Source organism: Ischnura elegans, chromosome 3, assembly GCF_921293095.1.
Source record: "Ischnura elegans chromosome 3, ioIscEleg1.1, whole genome shotgun sequence".
Taxonomy (NCBI): domain Eukaryota; kingdom Metazoa; phylum Arthropoda; class Insecta; order Odonata; family Coenagrionidae; genus Ischnura; species Ischnura elegans.
In genome coordinates this window covers 52,352,169-52,370,947 of record NC_060248.1, presented here as the reverse complement: position 1 = coordinate 52,370,947, position 18,779 = coordinate 52,352,169, and the positions used below count along the sequence as shown (strand labels likewise).

General features: G+C 37.3%; 1 protein-coding gene across 1 annotated transcript in view; it reads left to right on the top strand.

The window, feature by feature from the left end:
* Window positions 1-17,357, top strand: part of LOC124155179 — a 188,168-nt gene extending 170,811 nt beyond the window's left edge. Inside the window, exons 11-14 of the mRNA XM_046528896.1 lie at window positions 3,520-3,759; window positions 4,655-4,780; window positions 6,440-6,460; window positions 9,190-17,357. Coding sequence (XP_046384852.1) covers window positions 3,520-3,759; window positions 4,655-4,780; window positions 6,440-6,460; window positions 9,190-9,516 — 714 coding nt within the window. The 3' untranslated portion in view covers window positions 9,517-17,357. The remainder of the gene's footprint in view (window positions 1-3,519; window positions 3,760-4,654; window positions 4,781-6,439; window positions 6,461-9,189) is intronic.
* Window positions 17,358-18,779: the final 1,422 nt, after the last annotated feature.

Genomic DNA, 18,779 nt, shown 5'->3' with positions numbered 1-18,779 from the left:
CGAGAGTTAAACGTGCGAGAAGGAATAAGCGCAAAACCAGTGGTGTACCCAGAAAATAGTTCTGGGTGGCTGGTTTTCGAAAGAGATCATGCATTACAACAAATTCGATCTACGAGCTCAAATTCGTAAATGAAGCTCACTGATGAAGCATCAAATGTGAAATAAATGTCAAAATGTATGAAATAAAAGGTGACAATGTTCTATTCACTTTTATAACCAGTATGAATCCTAAGGTTTCATAGATATAACGATAAACCGATAAGGGCGTAGCAAATTTATTTTAATGGCACATATGCTCTTCCAAAGTTTCTTTCATTTCTCCGTGTTAATTCCTTGATTTAATGGGTATGAGTAAGACTGGAAAGTGGAGATAGTGGCCCTGAAAGGTGACCAGAGACAAGGATAATAAGGACTGGACTCTAATGAAAATTTCCGTCCTGTTCCGACAACGCACAGATGCTCCGCTATATAGCAGCAAGCACAGTCGCCTTAGTGCAAAATTGCCTGCATAGGAAATTCAACGGGAAAAAGCGTACTTTTCCCATTTATTTCGTATTTTACGAGGCGAAATGAATATACTTCTTTATGCGTTCCTTGGTAAATTTGAAATTGAAACCACAACTTCAATATCCAAATTCTTTTACACCTTCTATTACCCCGACGGACTTTCCGAATAACCCATGGATTTTTTCTCTTACCATAGAGAAATTAACTATTATTAATCTATTATAATGATTTAATACTAGTAAGCATAAGTGATCAACATTCATGTACTCGGTGAACATAACTAAATTTACAGCAACATTTACGCATTCACTTGAGCTCAGATCTGATCTACTGAAACAATGATTGACACATTTCGATAACAAGACTATGAGTCTCATCGAAAATCAAGTATTATCGTCAAGTCTTGTCGAAAAAATTAGATTAAGTAAGTGTTGGCTAATTTTAGCACTGTGAAAATAAAAAATAAATAGGAAAAATGTGCATTTTTATTCATGCAAATTATAGTTAAAATGGTGCTTAACAAGTCTCATGCCGCCGGAATAATCTTTTATTCGTTAATAAATATACTGCATGGCCTGTAACATACAATATACCCCAATATTGATTTTGGTTAACGATCTGCCTCATGTACGATAGAGCTTTTTTTTTCTAATGCATGAGAAAAGTTTGCTTAAAATTTGTACAGCATAAAAACAGTGTATAAAGTTAAAATCGCCGACTAACGTTGTCCCAATCACTTACGAAATAAATGTATTGGTGTATTTTGTAGATTATGCTCCAAACTTTTCCTATAAAAAAGTCTCGAATCTTGCTTTCCATTGATTCGAGAAACAATAAATAGGAAAAATATGCATTTTCCTGTCTAGTTCACTACGCGGGAAATGCTTTGCTAATGTTTCCGTCCGTTCTGCCATAGCGTGCGATCGTTGCAGAGACGACGATAAGGCGGAGACGTTTTAGCACGAATACCCGAGACACAAATCATCTGGCGCTGAAGGCGCTGACGTAAATTTCCAATATGGCCGACGCATCGAGGACAGTTTTGTAACGATAACATTCGTTTGACCGGGGGAATGCTCGAGAAATTGCGAAAAAAATAAAACAGAAATTATCAAGGAAGATTTTTTGAGGAGGTAATTCGATACCTATAGACAACGACAAATTGCGATAAAGATTTATGGAGTGATAAATGATTAATGAAATACCCGCTACTACTTCACGGCAATTATTCCAAGGGTTCCTAAATGCGTGACTCTAATAAACAATAAACATTCTTAGCAAGTAGAAAATTAAAAGTGTAGTACATTGGTTACCTGAAATGACTAAAAGCTACATATCAAGGTCACAGTAAATGATGGATTCCAGCAAATTAATAGCAACTAAAAGGCTTTATTCATGAATATGAATGCATAAAATATACAAATTAGGACGTTATGATAGCGTAACACCTCAAAATAAAAAGAGAAATCAGAAAATACCCAGCATTGCCAACGATTTGACAACGTAGTTTCCGCAGGTTTCTTGGCTTGGTATCCTCGGAGCTCTACTTCCGAATTCGGCCGATAGCTAGCGTCTACCTTGTCTAGATTCTCGAATACGATGTTTCACTCCCCCACCAAGACGGAGACGCACTCGAATAATTCGTCCGGTCTCACTCCGACGGTCACGATTCCCCGCCGTCGTCGATTTTCCAGTTGATTCGACCCGCGTGCTAAGCCACGCAGTAATTACATCGATCGACCCCGTCATGCTCAGCTGGCACCTTCTTTTTTATTTTGTTCCACCCAATTTAAAACTCTCACACTTGAAAATGAAAATGAAGAGGCAGTTAAATTGGGCTTATTTCATTAACCGTTTCGCGAATTCATGGATAGAAAGATTCGAGACATTGTTATACGAAAATTTTGGAGCAGCATGTACAAATTACACTGATACACACATTTATTTCGTGAGTAAATGGGACAACTTTAGACAGCGATTTTTGCGATATAAACAGTTTTTTTAGCTGTAAAATTTTAGCAAATTTATCCCATGTATTTTAGAATTAGTCTTTCCTATATTATATTCATCGATATCAAAATTGGGGTAAACAAAATGACGCAGATGATACAGTAAAATTGTTGAATCGGCAATTATTCCAGCTGCTTGAGCTTTATTGTTGTTGGGCACCATTTTAACTAAAATTTAGTATGGTTAATTCAATTATAGCAATCAGTTTAGGCTAAAAAAATTAAGATATGAATGATTTTTACTCCCGCCAAAGACTATTATCAATATTAATATTTTTAATTTCCTTTTGCATCTTTTGTCTACCTTACTTGACGATAATGGGACAGTTCCACTTGTAAAGGTAACTGAGTTGAAAATAAAATGGTGAATGTAACATATACCGTTCCCAGCAGGCAATATCAAATCGTGTATGCATCCAAAAAATTTGTTAGGAAAGTCGCAGAATCAATAGTTTAACACAGCTTAAGATTTGGTTAAACACAGTAAAAGTGCAATACATTTCCGAAGCCCCAAGGATGCCTGCAAAAAATGTAACACGACGACATCAAAGCAAAAATATAACTTTTAAAATATTAGCATAAGCTTCATAATGACAAATAGCCAATTATATACCAAACTGTTAAACAGATTTCGGCGTAAAAATCACAAATTAACCCCAATCACAAATATACGGCAGAAATCGCGAACACATATCGGATGAAACATAATATTTCGTGGCAAGGGCGCTACGTTGTCGCGTGGTTGGCGGCCGCCACATTTTAGGTGGGGAGCGTATTCTCAATAACTACACAGTGATTTAATGCATGGTTTTTAATGGTCCGATAAACTGACCGATCAGGCACAGCGGATAAGGAGGAAATCGATTCCTCGAGTCACTCCGACAACGTTTTGCCTAAACTCTTGACACCGAAAATTACGCTTTAACCACGAATGATCCCGATGGGGGTGTCATCACGAAACGGCACGTACTGAGTGAAGATGCTTCCTCTCTCCCTCATACAGCTGTGGTACCACCACAAGCAGGTACGAGACTCGTCGAGCGGCGGTCGGAAGAGCTACCACGGCATGGGCCGTGGAGGCTCCACGGCTGACGGCTCTTCGGACATCGGCTCCGCGCCCACCTCCCACCCATCGGGCTACGGGGGCAAGAACGACGGCTTCTTCGCCGGCGGCGCCAACAACAGCAGCGACGTCGAGGTCGGCGAGGTCAACCTCTCGGACATGAGCCCCGACGAGATCAGGGTAAGAATGAACATGGCTGGAGGCAGAAAAAAATATTCTGCGGGGTTTACTTGGAGGGAGGCACGTGCCTCGGGGATGCCCTTTGGGGCTTCAGAATCCCCGAATATTTTTCCCCTTGGAGCGGCTACCCACGATGCATCTGCTGAGGAGACCACTAGCCCTGGAGCACCTGTTTATGACAACCCATTTTTCGATGAAGTTACATTTCATAATGTTTGCCAATGACGAGCGATGGATATAACTTTCAACATTATGCAAATGTAATTCATAATGGCTGACTAACATTTAATACCTGACTAAATGAAAATTATGGTTTTCCGATGGGTAAAATTGGCAAAAAAATTGATTGAAGGCAACCCTTTTGCCTCCCTAATAAAATTTCCTGGCTACGTTCCTGTTTGGAAGAAGCAATAATACCGTATAATCCTTCCCTGTCGTTCATTACAAAATTTGGGCTGGACTACAATGGAGGAGAACAACCGGAAACCAATGACCTGAGAACTGCTGACATTATGCCTAATGAACTTCCATTCACCCAGCTGGAATTTCCATAAATATTAAATTTCTCCATAAACATTGGATTAATAAATTTGATAAATTTTAGCTAAGATAAGTTTTGCCTAATGTTGTGCACTTCCTAGGGTGAATAACAGATCAAATTTAATCGTGCTAATGGAAAATATTTACGCCAAAATTGCATAATTACAATCAACGAAAACGCTAAAATTTTAATAATTTTTAACGTAAAAAATTTGTAAATTTCCCCCATTTTCCTCGTGCAACACTATTTCCGTAAACCGCTAGTGAAATAGCATTACAATGCAATTAGGACTACAGGAAGTACAACAAAAATCATCAATTCGTGTAATTTCTCACATTTTCTCTCTCTCCAAAGGCGGAGCTGAAACGTCTGTACACTCAGTTGGAGGTCCTGAAGAATAAGACGATAAGAGCTGACAATCCTCACATATCGAAGAGGAGAGGAGGCAGAAAAGTTGCTCACCGGCGCTTCTCCCTCCAGGTGAGTCTTGTACCTCAGACATGATCTAAAGAGTCCACGAATGGTTTTGATGGCGGATAATGCCGCGTGTGAATGAAATATATCGCTTGCTCCATTTGAAAAAAAAAAACAATAGCAGATCATGTCCGCATGGAACATGAATTTTTTCGCAAAAATTTTTTTTTCAATGTGCGCATGAGCAAGGAATACTTCAACAGGCAACACACTCCCACATCAAACTCGAACAAACTCGACGTGAATAAAAACTACAGTGGAAAACAATATCAAGACACTGAGTACAATGATTAACACCATTGTCCGAACCATTATAGCAAAAGAATATACACTCAAGGTACAGTACTGTTGAACATAAAATAATATTTTAATACAGTACTAACATGTAATATACCGTAAATATCGCTTCTGCATTCTTTTCTCTGTTTTTATTTAGACGTAAGGACTGAGCTTATAGATATCAATATTTATTGAATGCTCTACAGTGTAATACGTACTAATCATTGCATGGCTTCGGGAAATGCTTAAGCTTATGTTAGATAGTGCAGTTATCAACAATATTTCTTTTTATTGGATATTGTTTTTTGCATATCCTTAGATAATTCATTATTTAGATCAATATTAGAAATCATTTTTTCAAATTATTTCAGCTACAACTTTCATTTTATGACATAGGATATGTTGAAGTAATTGGCATTAGGAATACAGTAGAATTTAACAGTATTTTTTTCCTAATATTTCTCTCTTAATTTCTTGGTTGTTGATAGTCTCACATCCTTTTTCAGCATTCATAGCTTTTATGACGTTGGACTGGTGACGATGAGCTATGAGAAATACGTCAATAACATCCATGCAATTGGCGGGATACAAACCCCTGACCCACCCAAAATGACCTAGAGAATAGAACACTACCACCTCGGCCATCGGAGCCGGCCCTTTTTCCTGTGTAATTTTGGTAAATTAAGTGTTAATTTAAGATAATCAGCGACAAATTTTCCATGCTTATGAAAACTCATTCAATATTGCTGATTCAATCACTTTCAGTTGTATTTAATCAGTGTCGCATTTTTGACATTAATTTTGGACATATTTAAATCCAATGCGCTTCACGTCCGAAAGAAACCTTCAATTTTTTCATTACAAACTTTCACTTAATGTAATTAATATGTATATTTCTAAAAGCATAAAAGCTCTGGTGCATGCTTTAACTTTCATTCTTCCAATTGGTCTGCTCCCTTGGATCCTAAAAACACAAAGGTGTGTAACACTCCTTGTGTTTTCAAGGGTAGAATGCTTCTGAATGATACCGATTGCTAAAAACAAATGTGAATTGGAACGCTGCAGACATTCTATTATTCTTCCATATTCTGGACGCGATATGAAATATTCTGCATTGTTTTTAATCACTCTCTCTATTTCTTTGTGGTTCTTGCACAGTGTTTCACGTGGCATATCTGTGTTTGAGCTGACTGCTTACTCCTATTTCAATCAAATATGGTATATATGCTTATTTTTTCGAAGAAGTAACATATATTGCCATGCATTGGCGTTGGATCAATGCTTATGATTTAGTCGTAAAAAAATATTTTTATGAAAAAAGATTCCATAATATGGAACAAAAGTTAAATTTTAAACAATATCGTATTTTTCCACGCTGCTGAGCAGAAAAAAGGAAGCCGAGAAAAGGTATGTCCAGTGTACCCCCTTCCTCGTTAAATCTTTAAGTCGTGATTTCCATTTTTGTCTTATTGTATCAAATTTTTAAATAGAATGAAATTTAGAATTATATCTGAATAGAATATCAAAATTATTACATTTTAACATTTTTTACGTGTTATCGATTTATATTCCTTAAATTTTTTGTGGCTGTTGCATTCATCTTTTTGTGTCGCATGATTCAACAATTTTTATTAGCCATTTAAAATACTTTTATCATATGTCTACTATAATGTATTTGTATTTTGTATACAGTATTACTATCATTAAACGTTTTTGGCCAGCTATCAATGCTAGGACAGACCTTCAAGGATGGTAAATGGTTATCCAATTACATTGCATTGATATGCATGTCACTGATTAAATAGCTATTCAATTTATAGCTTATCTCTGACATAAAGGATGATGTTTTCATGTGGAAACTATCCTTAATTTCATTTATACGCGTCATGAATCATGAAGTAATTTCTAAAAATGAAAATTTGATAATTTTTAAATATTTTAAGAAGTTACAAAATAGGTAAAAATATCATGTCAATAATACTGAGTAAAACTCTTTGTGCATAAAAGCCCATCAACTTCACTTGATCACATAATTAACGCTCAATAATTGTGGTTTTGCCATGTTTACTGTTGTAACAAACTATGTTGCATGAAATTTTCAAAATTCATGACCAAATTAAAATATATATGGTCGTTTCATGTGCCAGGGAGAATATTTAACCAAGAATATACGTCTAATTTAAGAATGAAAGATTAAATTATGCGAAAAAGTAAGTCCAGGACCTTCTAACTTCGAACCCCTATGGCCGAAAACTCTTCGAATATTATTTATCACTCAAGCTAGGGCATGAGATATTCCGTAAAGGGTTATCATCATGTCACTTAATTTCATCTATATGGAACGCTATCCATTACTAGACATGAAACATATCACAAATGAGGTTTTATTATGGAAAATTGTAATTATGCCCTAAATATAAAGAAAAAACTCGGATATTCGTGAGCAAGGTTAGGGAAAAATATTTTGTTGAAATGGAGGTCACATTCCGCAAGAAAAAATATTTCTTAATAAAAACTAAGTTGTGTGAAGATTAAGTGGCCCGTGAATGTATGACAGTCGCTTTCCATTAGGTCAGACTTGGGTGACCGTCGAAACCATTTTCAAGGATACAATTAACAAATAGGTGAGGTTAAATGATAGTGAAAGACAGAGAGGAGCTCCCTAATTTTTCCAGACTTAATCGCCCTGGATTTCTATTAACCCTTTCTAACAGAGAGCCGTTTCTGGAATAAATTGAATTTCAAGACCTCTGATATAAAAAATGTGAAATTTTTCAGCTAAATCATAATTATTTAGGCAGCTATATATTTCGCCATTAAAATTTACATCACAAAAGAACACATATTTTATATCTTTCCTGAATAGAGCTGAAAAACTATACGTTTTTGATGTTGTAGAAGCAACATTGGGTTATAATGGGTTAACGAAGCATCCTAATATGTAAAACCTACTTCCAATCATTAATTAGGAGAAAATGTAGATAATGATGACTAACAGGCGTTCCAAAACCGCACCGATGTCAAGAATGTGGAAACCAAGAACTTCCTCAGGGCAGATGATCCTCTTAGTGGTTAATCCTTCCAGCATTGCTCACTGATTTTTAAACACTGAAATGTGAGATAAATTTGTACATTGCACACAATTGGGCGAAATCCTGGAAATATAGAAACTATTTTTTCGTGACGAGAACGGAGGGTGAATTTTTCTTGGTTTAAATATCGTGATCATTGGTAAACACTCGTCACAACGTCAATGAAGATAGGAAAATTGAAATAGGTGATACATTTGAGCGCAGTATGAGGTATGGGCTTGTTCGATGGCATAATTAATTTCAAAAATATAACCAAAAGAAGTCAAAGGTGGCCCTCAATATCGATGTTAGGCTTCGACATTATTGCATAGACAATACTCTAAAGATTTGAATGGTCCTATCTCGACATTCGGTCAACCTATTCTGGTAAGTCACCTGACTATCCACGGTCAACCGATTGTCGACCATCCGTCCATTTTCTACGGTATAATTATCCTCGATGGCCTACCGACGATAAACCGATTGAGGATTACTCGACTTCATCGATGGCTATAGGTAGTCGAATGGCATGGACATTAGCGCGATAAATCAGCACCGACCACCAGCAATCAATCAATATCGTTCGATATCCTCCATCGATGTTGGTGAAATATTCTCGGGTTTTCCACCGGGTGAGTTGATTGTAGGCCGACGTTTCGATGACTACTTCTGCCATCGTCCTCAGGGCATTACGATTCAAAAAATGGTGTGAGTTTAGTGACGGTTGAACAGCTAATTTCCCTTGCCAGGCAACCGGAGAAACTCATGCCGCAACTTTTGACCAAAATTTTCTTGCCATGAGGTTAATACCAGAGGAAACCATCGACACATCGGCCTACAAGCAATTCACCCCGTGGAAAACCGGAGAAGATTTCATCACTATCACACGACGGGAAAGACCAAAATCGTACATCCATCGATATTTGATTCACATTCATAACTCATAGCCATTGCATCTTGATGGCCGCAAAAACACCCATCGAACAAGCCCAGCACCGCTCGCCTGGCTAGGGCAAGTCGCGATTAAACCGCCACTAAGCATATGCCTTACCCTTTGACCAACAGGCTCTGCATCACCGCCAGCGCTGCTCCTCCACATCCCGACAGCAGAGCAACCAGGGCGGGAGCAGCAGCGGCGCCGGCGGCGGGAGCGGGGGCTGCGACCGCGGGGGTGGAGGTGGAGGGGGCGGACACGGGGGCGGCGGGGGCGGGAGGGACGGCCCCGGGGTGGAGCACGAGACGGAGGTCTCCCGGACCCCCGAGGACTCCGTGTGCAGCGGCGAGGGACCCTCCATGGTCTGCGCGGACGGCCCGTCCTGCGCCTACAGCGACGCGGGATACGGCACCCCGCCCCACACCGGCGCATCCCACCGGGGCTCGTACAAGCTGTGAACGCTGAAGCACCTGAAAGGGAGTGTGGAAATGCTTGTTCTCTCTGCGGCGTCCAGCGGCGCAAAGCAGATCCGTCTGGCGTGCTGCGCTGTTCGCAGCGACCTGCTGACGCCAAGACGGACCCCTCCGGGTCCACCCGGGAGTTGTTCGAAGATGTAGATGAGGGTGGTGTCCGAAGCTTCATGTTCCAGTTGAACCCTAGGTTCCTTCGTGCAGTTCAGTTCGGCAACATCTCCGTTTCCCGCAACTTTAATACGAAGCACGCAGCAACAAATGATAGACCAAGCATTGCCGTATGTATGCACGAACGTGGGGAACCTGTCATAGGCATGCGTCTCTTCGGAAACAGAATCTTTTGAATCACTATCAGAGGAGGATGATAGGAAGTGCTTTGAGAGGATTTTTTTCTCTTTGGCTCAGTTAGCAAATCAAAGAGCATCCGTATTCAAAGCATACAGGCCATTGGAGGATGATGAGACGTTAATAGTGTCCAATAGATAGAACCAACGCCGGTCCATATGTCTCATCCTCGTTGAGAAGAAGTTTTAAGACGAAATCACACGAGTACGATCGAGCTTTATCAAATGGCAGAGCATGCATGTGATTGTGTGATTGTGCGAGTGTAAGTTTGTGCATACGTGTCACTTGGCTTTATTTCCCAGAGGAAGACGGAGATGAAATGGAGAATCATTCAATCACACTAATAATCCAGGGTAATACAGAAAATCACTCGTCCACACACAAGGATTCTCTTGAAGTATAAATGTTGCTCTTGAAGGTGTACCAGAGAGCTTAACAACATGAATTGTCCATTTTCAAGGGGTCATTGTGGACAGCACCAAGGAATGAGCAATGAGAAACAGGTATGGGTTTATGGAGTTAAGGGAACAGGTGTGTCAAAAATGTAATGGGAATAGCGATGGGGCTTCACTGTCTAGCCCATGAATGTATTTTTTTCCTCATGGAGGTATTTCGCATGGAAAAGGGGTCGCATTGCATCAGTACTCTACATGCAAATAGAAATTGCAGCATATCGAATGCCCACGGATGATAGTTTCCCTGTCTTCTCTACGCCCGGTGCATATTTTTTTGCGTGAAAAAAGAACTCTGCTCCTCTGGGATATAAACCCATCACAGCTTTTGTCGAGAATATTAAATCCAATCGGTGTTGAGTAGCAATTTTAATATCAAAACTTTCAAAGTAAAATGTTTTGAAAGCATCTTTTGGGGAGTAATAGAGAGAGGAGACAGGACGTACGATTAATTCATATATTGTCCAACTGTTGATAATACCAACAAATTTCTACCTAACACGGAAAAAAGTGGGAAAAAACACGACTTAAGCACTCCTGGAACAACTACAAGCAGCGTTGCAGCTTTGGAAATGATTCATAGGTACATCCGTTAAAAAAATAACTCCTCTCCCTAGCCTCCGCAAAATTATTGCCGTTGAGGTGTCGAGCGCTACTGAGGTGTACATTGCTTTATGTTAATCGTTTGTGTAACCAAAGAAACAATGTTTACGAAATACCACTCTAATGTAGATATATTGTGTTTAAATTTAGGAAAGAATATTATGAAGGGCTTCAAATGGCCACTTCATAACAATTGTGCTCTAATTGGCACAATGATCGGAATCTCATGGACGGAAATAATTTATTAATTTGAGAGTATAAATATATATATAAATATACAAGCATCAATGATGCGTACCCCGTGAGAGGGGCGTAAACTATAAGTGGATTTATGAAAACCTCATTTATAAAAAAAAAAAACGATTTTTTAAATCCCGTACGCCAGTTCTCCTATCATAATTAGAGAGTATTTGCCAATATTTTTTTTTTTTTTGCTTTCCTATGAAATTTTCAAGGAACATGTATAGAAAATAAAAATGTCTCGTATTTCTACGTATCTGTATAAAAAGACTATGTTGGTAAGATGTTGCTTTTTCTCGTTTCCAAGTGAAAACGTGTACTGAATGTCGCTGTTTTGTACGATTCCTCATTCTTTCGAAATGAGTGTCTCGAACAAAATCGTAAATAATAATAATAATAAGTCCACCAAATTATGTGAGTTATCAGCAGTTATGGGCTTAAAAGTTCACATTGGGGATGCCGATACAGTTTGCTTTCGGAGATACATCATATTCCAATTCTTAGACTTCTGCATGTAGATAAAAATTCACTACGTTCATGGCTTAGTTGGAGTTACTATTTTTCTACACGTTGTTAATCAGTAAGAATTAATGCAAGTGAATTCCCATGAACTAAAAGAGGAACCAACTTGAAAACAAAAGAAATGACGGAAACCTATTTCAGCGTGAATAATACGAAGGCACCAATAGATTGAAGTTTCACTGAAAACTTTTTTTAATCCGTGTCATCTATCAAAAATCGAAGAAGCAAAAATCATCAGTTGCGGTTACTGACAAAAATTTAAGTGATTTTTTTCTGAATTTGGCCAAAACATGGGACTGAGGCTCTATAAATTATTCGATTCCCACAATTTTATGGAAAATATATATGTCTATCCACTTATTCAGTTCCACAATCACAATTTCTCCCAATTTTGTTTCGGAGTTCAAGAGTGCGTTATGTACTGCAGTGAACTATTTGATAAAAATAACCAATATACTTCATAAGTTTGTGAAAAAATGATAAATATGTCTATTTAAGAATAAAAATTAAAAGCGTTGGAAACTTTACTGAATAAATATGGAATACAACCATTCAATACAGAAACCAAAAAACGGGGCTCATTATCTCCTTTCTGATAAACAAAGTCGGAAGTAACGACACTCGTTTCCTCGACTCCATCGGCTGTTTTCCTCACAACGTTTCTTTGCAAACTCAGTACATTCATCTACATTAGAATGAAATTAAGCAATATTTCTCTAGGTATCCTAATATTTCAAGGGAAACTATATTTCACTTCGATGGATTCCACTCAAATATATGGCAATTCTTATCATTTGGTGTCAACTAACCATTCTCTTTAAGGGGAAGTTACCCTCCCGTTGAATAACTATTTAACCATTGATACCATCGCTCGAAACGATCATTAAGAAATACTATCGCTAAATAAAGAGAAATAATTTTTTATCGAAGCGCAATACGATATAGCATATGAAAAGCGTTTCCTCCGTCTCCATTGCCGGAGGAAAGGGCCCAGCGACCTTACGTGAAGATAAATTAAAAGATATCTTTCGCATTTGGTTGAAATTTTTACATAATTCGTTTAAAATTTTCGGTTAAGCACAGTTCTTGGATGGGAATAAAATTATTACATGAGCAGTTATTTTTTTAAGCTGCGCATAAAAACCTTACATATACATTTTCCATTGAGTCCACATCCATACATATTTAAAATATTTACTTTGTTCTACTAAAGAGCATATCTCTTAAGAGTTTTGAGTAAAATTTTTACCTTAACACTTCTTAATAACTTAAGAATACCTCTAAATGGCTAATCCACGGGATCCACCAAACTAAAAAAATTATTTTGTGACTAAAAATTCAATCTCTATGACTTCATATAAAAATCCCTGAATGTAATATCTTTTATATACAATATTATTACCTATATGTACCTCTAATCTTTCAAAATGTAGAAAACGCTAGTTCCTATTTCAAATTACTCAAAAATCAAATGTGAATTTAAATAATTGGTGAATGTTTCTCGTTACAATTCCTACGCCAAAGACGATATGAATAAACCAAAATAATCCCTATTAAATTCTGTCTGATTAAACAAAGACGCCTTAAACATGTTATGTAATATATTATGGGTGACCAAAGAAGGGTGTGGATTCAAAAATAGTAGGTGCTTGAAACCTCGATGAGTAACTAATGACCGTAGTGATCGAAGTCTTTGCTGGAAAACGTGCGGCAAACTGAGACCGCCCCATCTGAACCAAAAACGTAGAAAGAATACGAATAAAAAGAGCGTAACAAAGTATTCTACTTCTATAGAGTTAGGCCAATTATGTTTTCACTCACATAAATAAGGAGAGCAACGGGCATTGAAGGAAGAGGGACATTCACCAGTCGTTTCCAAACTCCTTGGCATTTCTGATGAAAGCATTGATATATTCTCTGCTCCCGCTACCAAGCTATTATTCAGCTAGCGCTATAGCGCGTATTGTCCTAAGATCGACAGTGATAAATGAGGAATGAAAGTGGTTTTTCTTTACGAAAAGGAAAAAAAAATAAAAAATACTGATGCGAATCAACAGCATCTTCTGTGATCTCCCAATCCTCTACGAACATGTATTCCGCACAGATCTATGACATGTTCTTCAATACTGCTGTTGGTGAATAAAGTATAAAATTGGAAAGAGCCCATTTCCCAAAGTTAAAAACATGAGATGAGGCACAAAACTCAATCTAAATTTCAATCCAACTACTAAAGCGACCCCATGACTAAAGCGACAACATAAGAGCGAACGAAAAATCGCAAAATTTTATTCTAGTAACCCACCAGGGTTCGCAGTAAGAAATAGCATTCCAGTACAGCAAGATTGCTAACACAAAGGATTAAAAATTCTCTGGCAGAGGCTGAAAAACTGATTTATTGGCTTGAAAAATAACTGATATGGAATATTGCGAAATTATTTTAATTATATTCAACTTCATGCATATATTAGACAAATATACTTCGCAGCTGAGGCCGTGGAATTAATTAAGGAGACACGGTACTCCCGCTTGATCGCATTAATTTTGTTTTTTCAGACTAATCACAGTCTAAAATATGCGCCACTACCTTGAAATATTCAGGACACGATGAGGCTTCATTCAACATATGCCTATACCTCAAAAGAGATGAACTCACCTCATTACTTTTCCAAAGGTAGAATTTTCATAATTGAGGGGGGATAAATGCATGATAAAGATAATCAACTATGTGCACACTCCAATTTTCAAAATGATAGCGTGAACCAAAAAAATAAGTACTGCTTCAGGAAAAAGACCGAATACGACCAGGCGAGCGAGAGTGAAGCGGTCCCTAAAGTCGCTCTTTCCTATAGATAAAAAGGTGAGCTCTACGGCCTCAAGGTCAACTGGGGAAAGAAAAACTCCAATGGCAGTAACAGGGGACCTCATCGCAGGTATAAACAAAACACTGTGTTGGTATGCTGGAATCTTCCCGTTCCAGCATACTAACACAGTGTTTTGTTTATACCTGTGACGAGGTCCCCTGTTACTGCCATTGGAGTTTTTCTTTCCCCACTTTTCGCTCTTTCCTATCCTTCACGTGATTCTCTACTTTCGACAATGAAGTCCCATTAAAACTTTCATCCGAAGGGTTAGCTTATATCAATTGCCTGGTGCTATCTATACATTTTCTGACGGCTATGTTAGATGCCCTCCATGTGCCGACCAAAAAATTACTATTGTTCTCTCGTAAATTTAGCAGAACGAACGTTCTCCTCAATATCCTTTTGTACGAGAAACATTGGCCTTTCCCATTAGTACTTTACTAGCTTATCTGTTGTGCCACGGCGTTTGGAAGCTGCTGGAAATGGTAGAACCTCATCCATTCGGAGGATCTGGGAGGAGGAACTACGACTAACCATGAATCTCATACCGTCCTCCCAGTCAACAGAGACTCACATTCACCCTACGGTTGTACTAATAATGTCCTTGGTCCGGTGAGAGACTGGCGTATATATTTTTGAAACGTAAAAACGAGGTCATCCGAGAATTCCCCTTTTGTTACTGATTAATAGTCGACTTAGTCCGATCATATCAACACATCCAAGCATAAACGAGTAAAGTGGGTTCATTTTTACAAAGACATACAAAAGAAAAAGATTCACATAGAAATAACTTAAGTTGGCTCACAATAGTTTCATGAGAGCATTCACACCCATGATTTTCAGATTTTGTACTTAGATTCCAGTCAAGTAGGTGTGCATCCCTGTAGGCTGTGGACATAACTGTTGAGAAGAAAGCTTTAAAATCGATGTTGCTACTGTGCTCATATCATCCCAAGCAAAAGAAACTGTTTTGCGTGCTTAAATGAAAAAATAGACTGTTATAAAGGTTGAATGAAGTATTATAATGCTGTTTTTTTAACTGAAGTTATGAACGTGTTACTTAATAATTAGAGGATGCATAATTGTGTGTACAAACAGATATTTTAACAGCCTCTGGAATCAACTCTCCATTATTGAGCTGATTCAGACTGCGGCTAAAGGACACTTGCTAATTCACTTAAAAAATGGACGGAAATTGTAATCATAGTCAAAAAACCTCATCGACTCTTCAAAAAAATCGAACGCTCTTCTAAGACGGTAATTATTTTTATCTTCAATTAGGGAAATAAGTATTATACTTTAGTGTGTATATTTTAAAACTACTATCATCGATAATTATACTTGGTCTCACCTAGGTATACTATTATTTATGCCTTTCCAAGCAACAATAAGTAAATGTATTTATATGATTTTACCTTTTGATAAATGCTCTGAGATATCACCATTTCTATATCGGTTCCAAGTAACAACATTTTTAAAGCAATGGAACTTGTTTACACTGCCGACATGACTACGTAATTCATGCGTGCCAAAGTTCTCCCATACGTTTTCAATAATAAATTATCAATTTATCTCTTCAGAAATTGCCCCATTACTCGGTTTTGATACTACATTAACTCATATTTCCTAAGTGGTCCAATGAAAAAGCTGTGCTCAGCTTTGCGCCAATAATAGTTCCCAGGATGATTGCTTATCGCATAAGAAATTACAAGCGAAAAGAATAAACATGAGAATTGCATGAAAATTAATTAGAAGAACGTTCTAACTGTTAATTTGATGAAAAATAATATCAGCCTTATTATTAAGCATACGCGACTGATTTTCCACGCAACACTTTTTATCACGTCTTTCAGGTGGCATAATTCTCTTGATTCAAGTCCTTTAGGTGCCATGCATGTCTTAGGACTTAAAGAGCATTAATATGCATTTTTGGTTAACGGTATTTTCAACAATTTCTGTCTTTTCAGGTATATTAAGTACTTGCTCTCAAAGACCATTCTGATTCCAGTTCCCTATCAATGAATGATGCAAGTATGAGCGTGAATGACGAAGCAAATGCATAGTGAACATACACTACACTGAAAGTAATGTGATTAATTTATTTTTAGAGTCGATCCGCCCATGAAATGCATCTAGTGTAAAAGTTGTTTACAAAATGTAAATATTCTGTTCTTGTAAATTAAATATTTCTCCGGATTTGTTAGATTGTGTATCATATAATGCATTTAAACCTTTCAAGCTATGACATGTTAACAAGTAATGCTTTTCTCCACTCCCTCAAAAATGTTTGTAACAAACCTAGTTGTCAGCGTACTTTTGTATGAAAGATGCTTTGCATAAATTTGTGAAACTGAGGTTCTTTTTGTGTCACTTTTATTCACGAAAACCGCAGGTTAAATTGTACACATTCATGGAAAAGAAACGGCATCAGTGATTTATATACATGTGTGAAGTTTATGTGGACAATATTATTTAGGCCAACAAGGTTGTTTCAGCTTTAAGAAAAATCCGCTAATATTTCTTTCAGAACATCTAGATAAAGAATGAATGGAAAGGGGACCAAATATTGTCCTTCTTTAACTAAAAGAGGCATAATTACACAACCAAAATGCTGTTTTGTAAAGTGAAAGTAGCGAAAAGAGGTGTTGTTGAAGTATTTGCTGTAAGCCTGAAAATCCGTGGTGTTTTTAGTTCTCCAAAAGAGTGAATATCAAACAAAGTTTGGAGGTTATCACTGTATAATTGTTCATTAAATTGAAAGTTATGTTGATCAAAAATAAATTTAAAATTATAAATTGCAAAACTGTGTTGTTATTATTATTGGTATGTTCCAGAGAATAACTTATTCACTATCCTTCTCATTGGCCGCCGAAATTTGAAAAGTGCTGCATTTTATTTGAATGCTAGAGAGGTAGATAAAAAGTTATGCTCCATACATTCAAAAATTATAGGCATTATATTCGCGAATAACTTTCTAATAATCAGCGGAAATGTAATTTATAGAAGTTACTTAGCTATTTCAGACCTCATCACTTCCATTGGACAGGAGATTCCGAAACAGTGCAACGGAAAAGCCGTAAATAATAAATAGCCAGTCGCTTTAAATCGGGTAAATCTAATTGGTTTGCTTTAATTTCAAATAAGGAATTATTTTTTTAAAGATAAACTGTTTTTAATCCAACTAAATAGTAATACCCCCACCAGTAACTATTTATTAATGTAGTAACGAAAATCCTCCCTATTAATGGGAGGTATTTGTGAGTTAGTAAGATATTAAAAGAATTTTTCCCGGGAATGTACACCGATTGATAGGCTTTACGTCCACCGAAGTTCCAAAAGAAATTCTTGCTTTCCATTCTCACGGTGTGCTGATTCTATTGTAGCAGCCTTGTATCTGATTTGAACGAGCTTTTTTAATTCAGCCCAATTATTTAGTTCATGGTACCGTCTGACTGGCTGATGTGATCTTTCATTTACTTTTTTCTTAATCTGCCAACCTTTTTAGCTCTAGTAGATGGTCGATGTTTTCTATGGCGGCGTGGATATTGGAGAAGCCCAGAGACAGATCTGGACTTATATTTTGTAGTAGGAAACCTCGTGGTAGTGGACCTATTTTGAGGGATTCCTCCAGGAGCCCTCACAAGAGGATGTCTTTTCAACAATCTTAACCCAAACCCTTCAAATTCAATAGTATCAAATATAGTACACCATCATAAAGAAAAATTAAAATAACCCGTAGATACACAATATACGTATAATCATCTCGAACTTCATATGCCCTTTGCATTGTTTATATATACGGTATGCATGCCTTGAATGCTAATGGCATGGAATGTTTAGCATGCCTAGGATCTAAACAATTATAATAATTAACTCATGCATCAGAAAATTTCATTTTAGCATGCAATTATAATTGAGTGGGTTGGAATCCGAGGGGTATAAGAGATTTTGTTTTTCTATACACAGTTAGGTATAGAAATTAGGTATAGAAAACAAACGAGATCAATTAGATAATAAGTAGTGCATTTGATTTTCCACTCGATGCCTCAGAACTGAGACTCACTCTTATCCCTTGGCAATCAATTTTTGTGTATTTCTTCTAACAATTAACCTTACATAACTCTATTTCGAAATAAAATCAATTGTACCCCTTGGCTTCTCAACCCCTCACTTGTAATTAGGTATTGCGCATCGCGGGTAACTCCGCAAAGATATCACCGTGGAT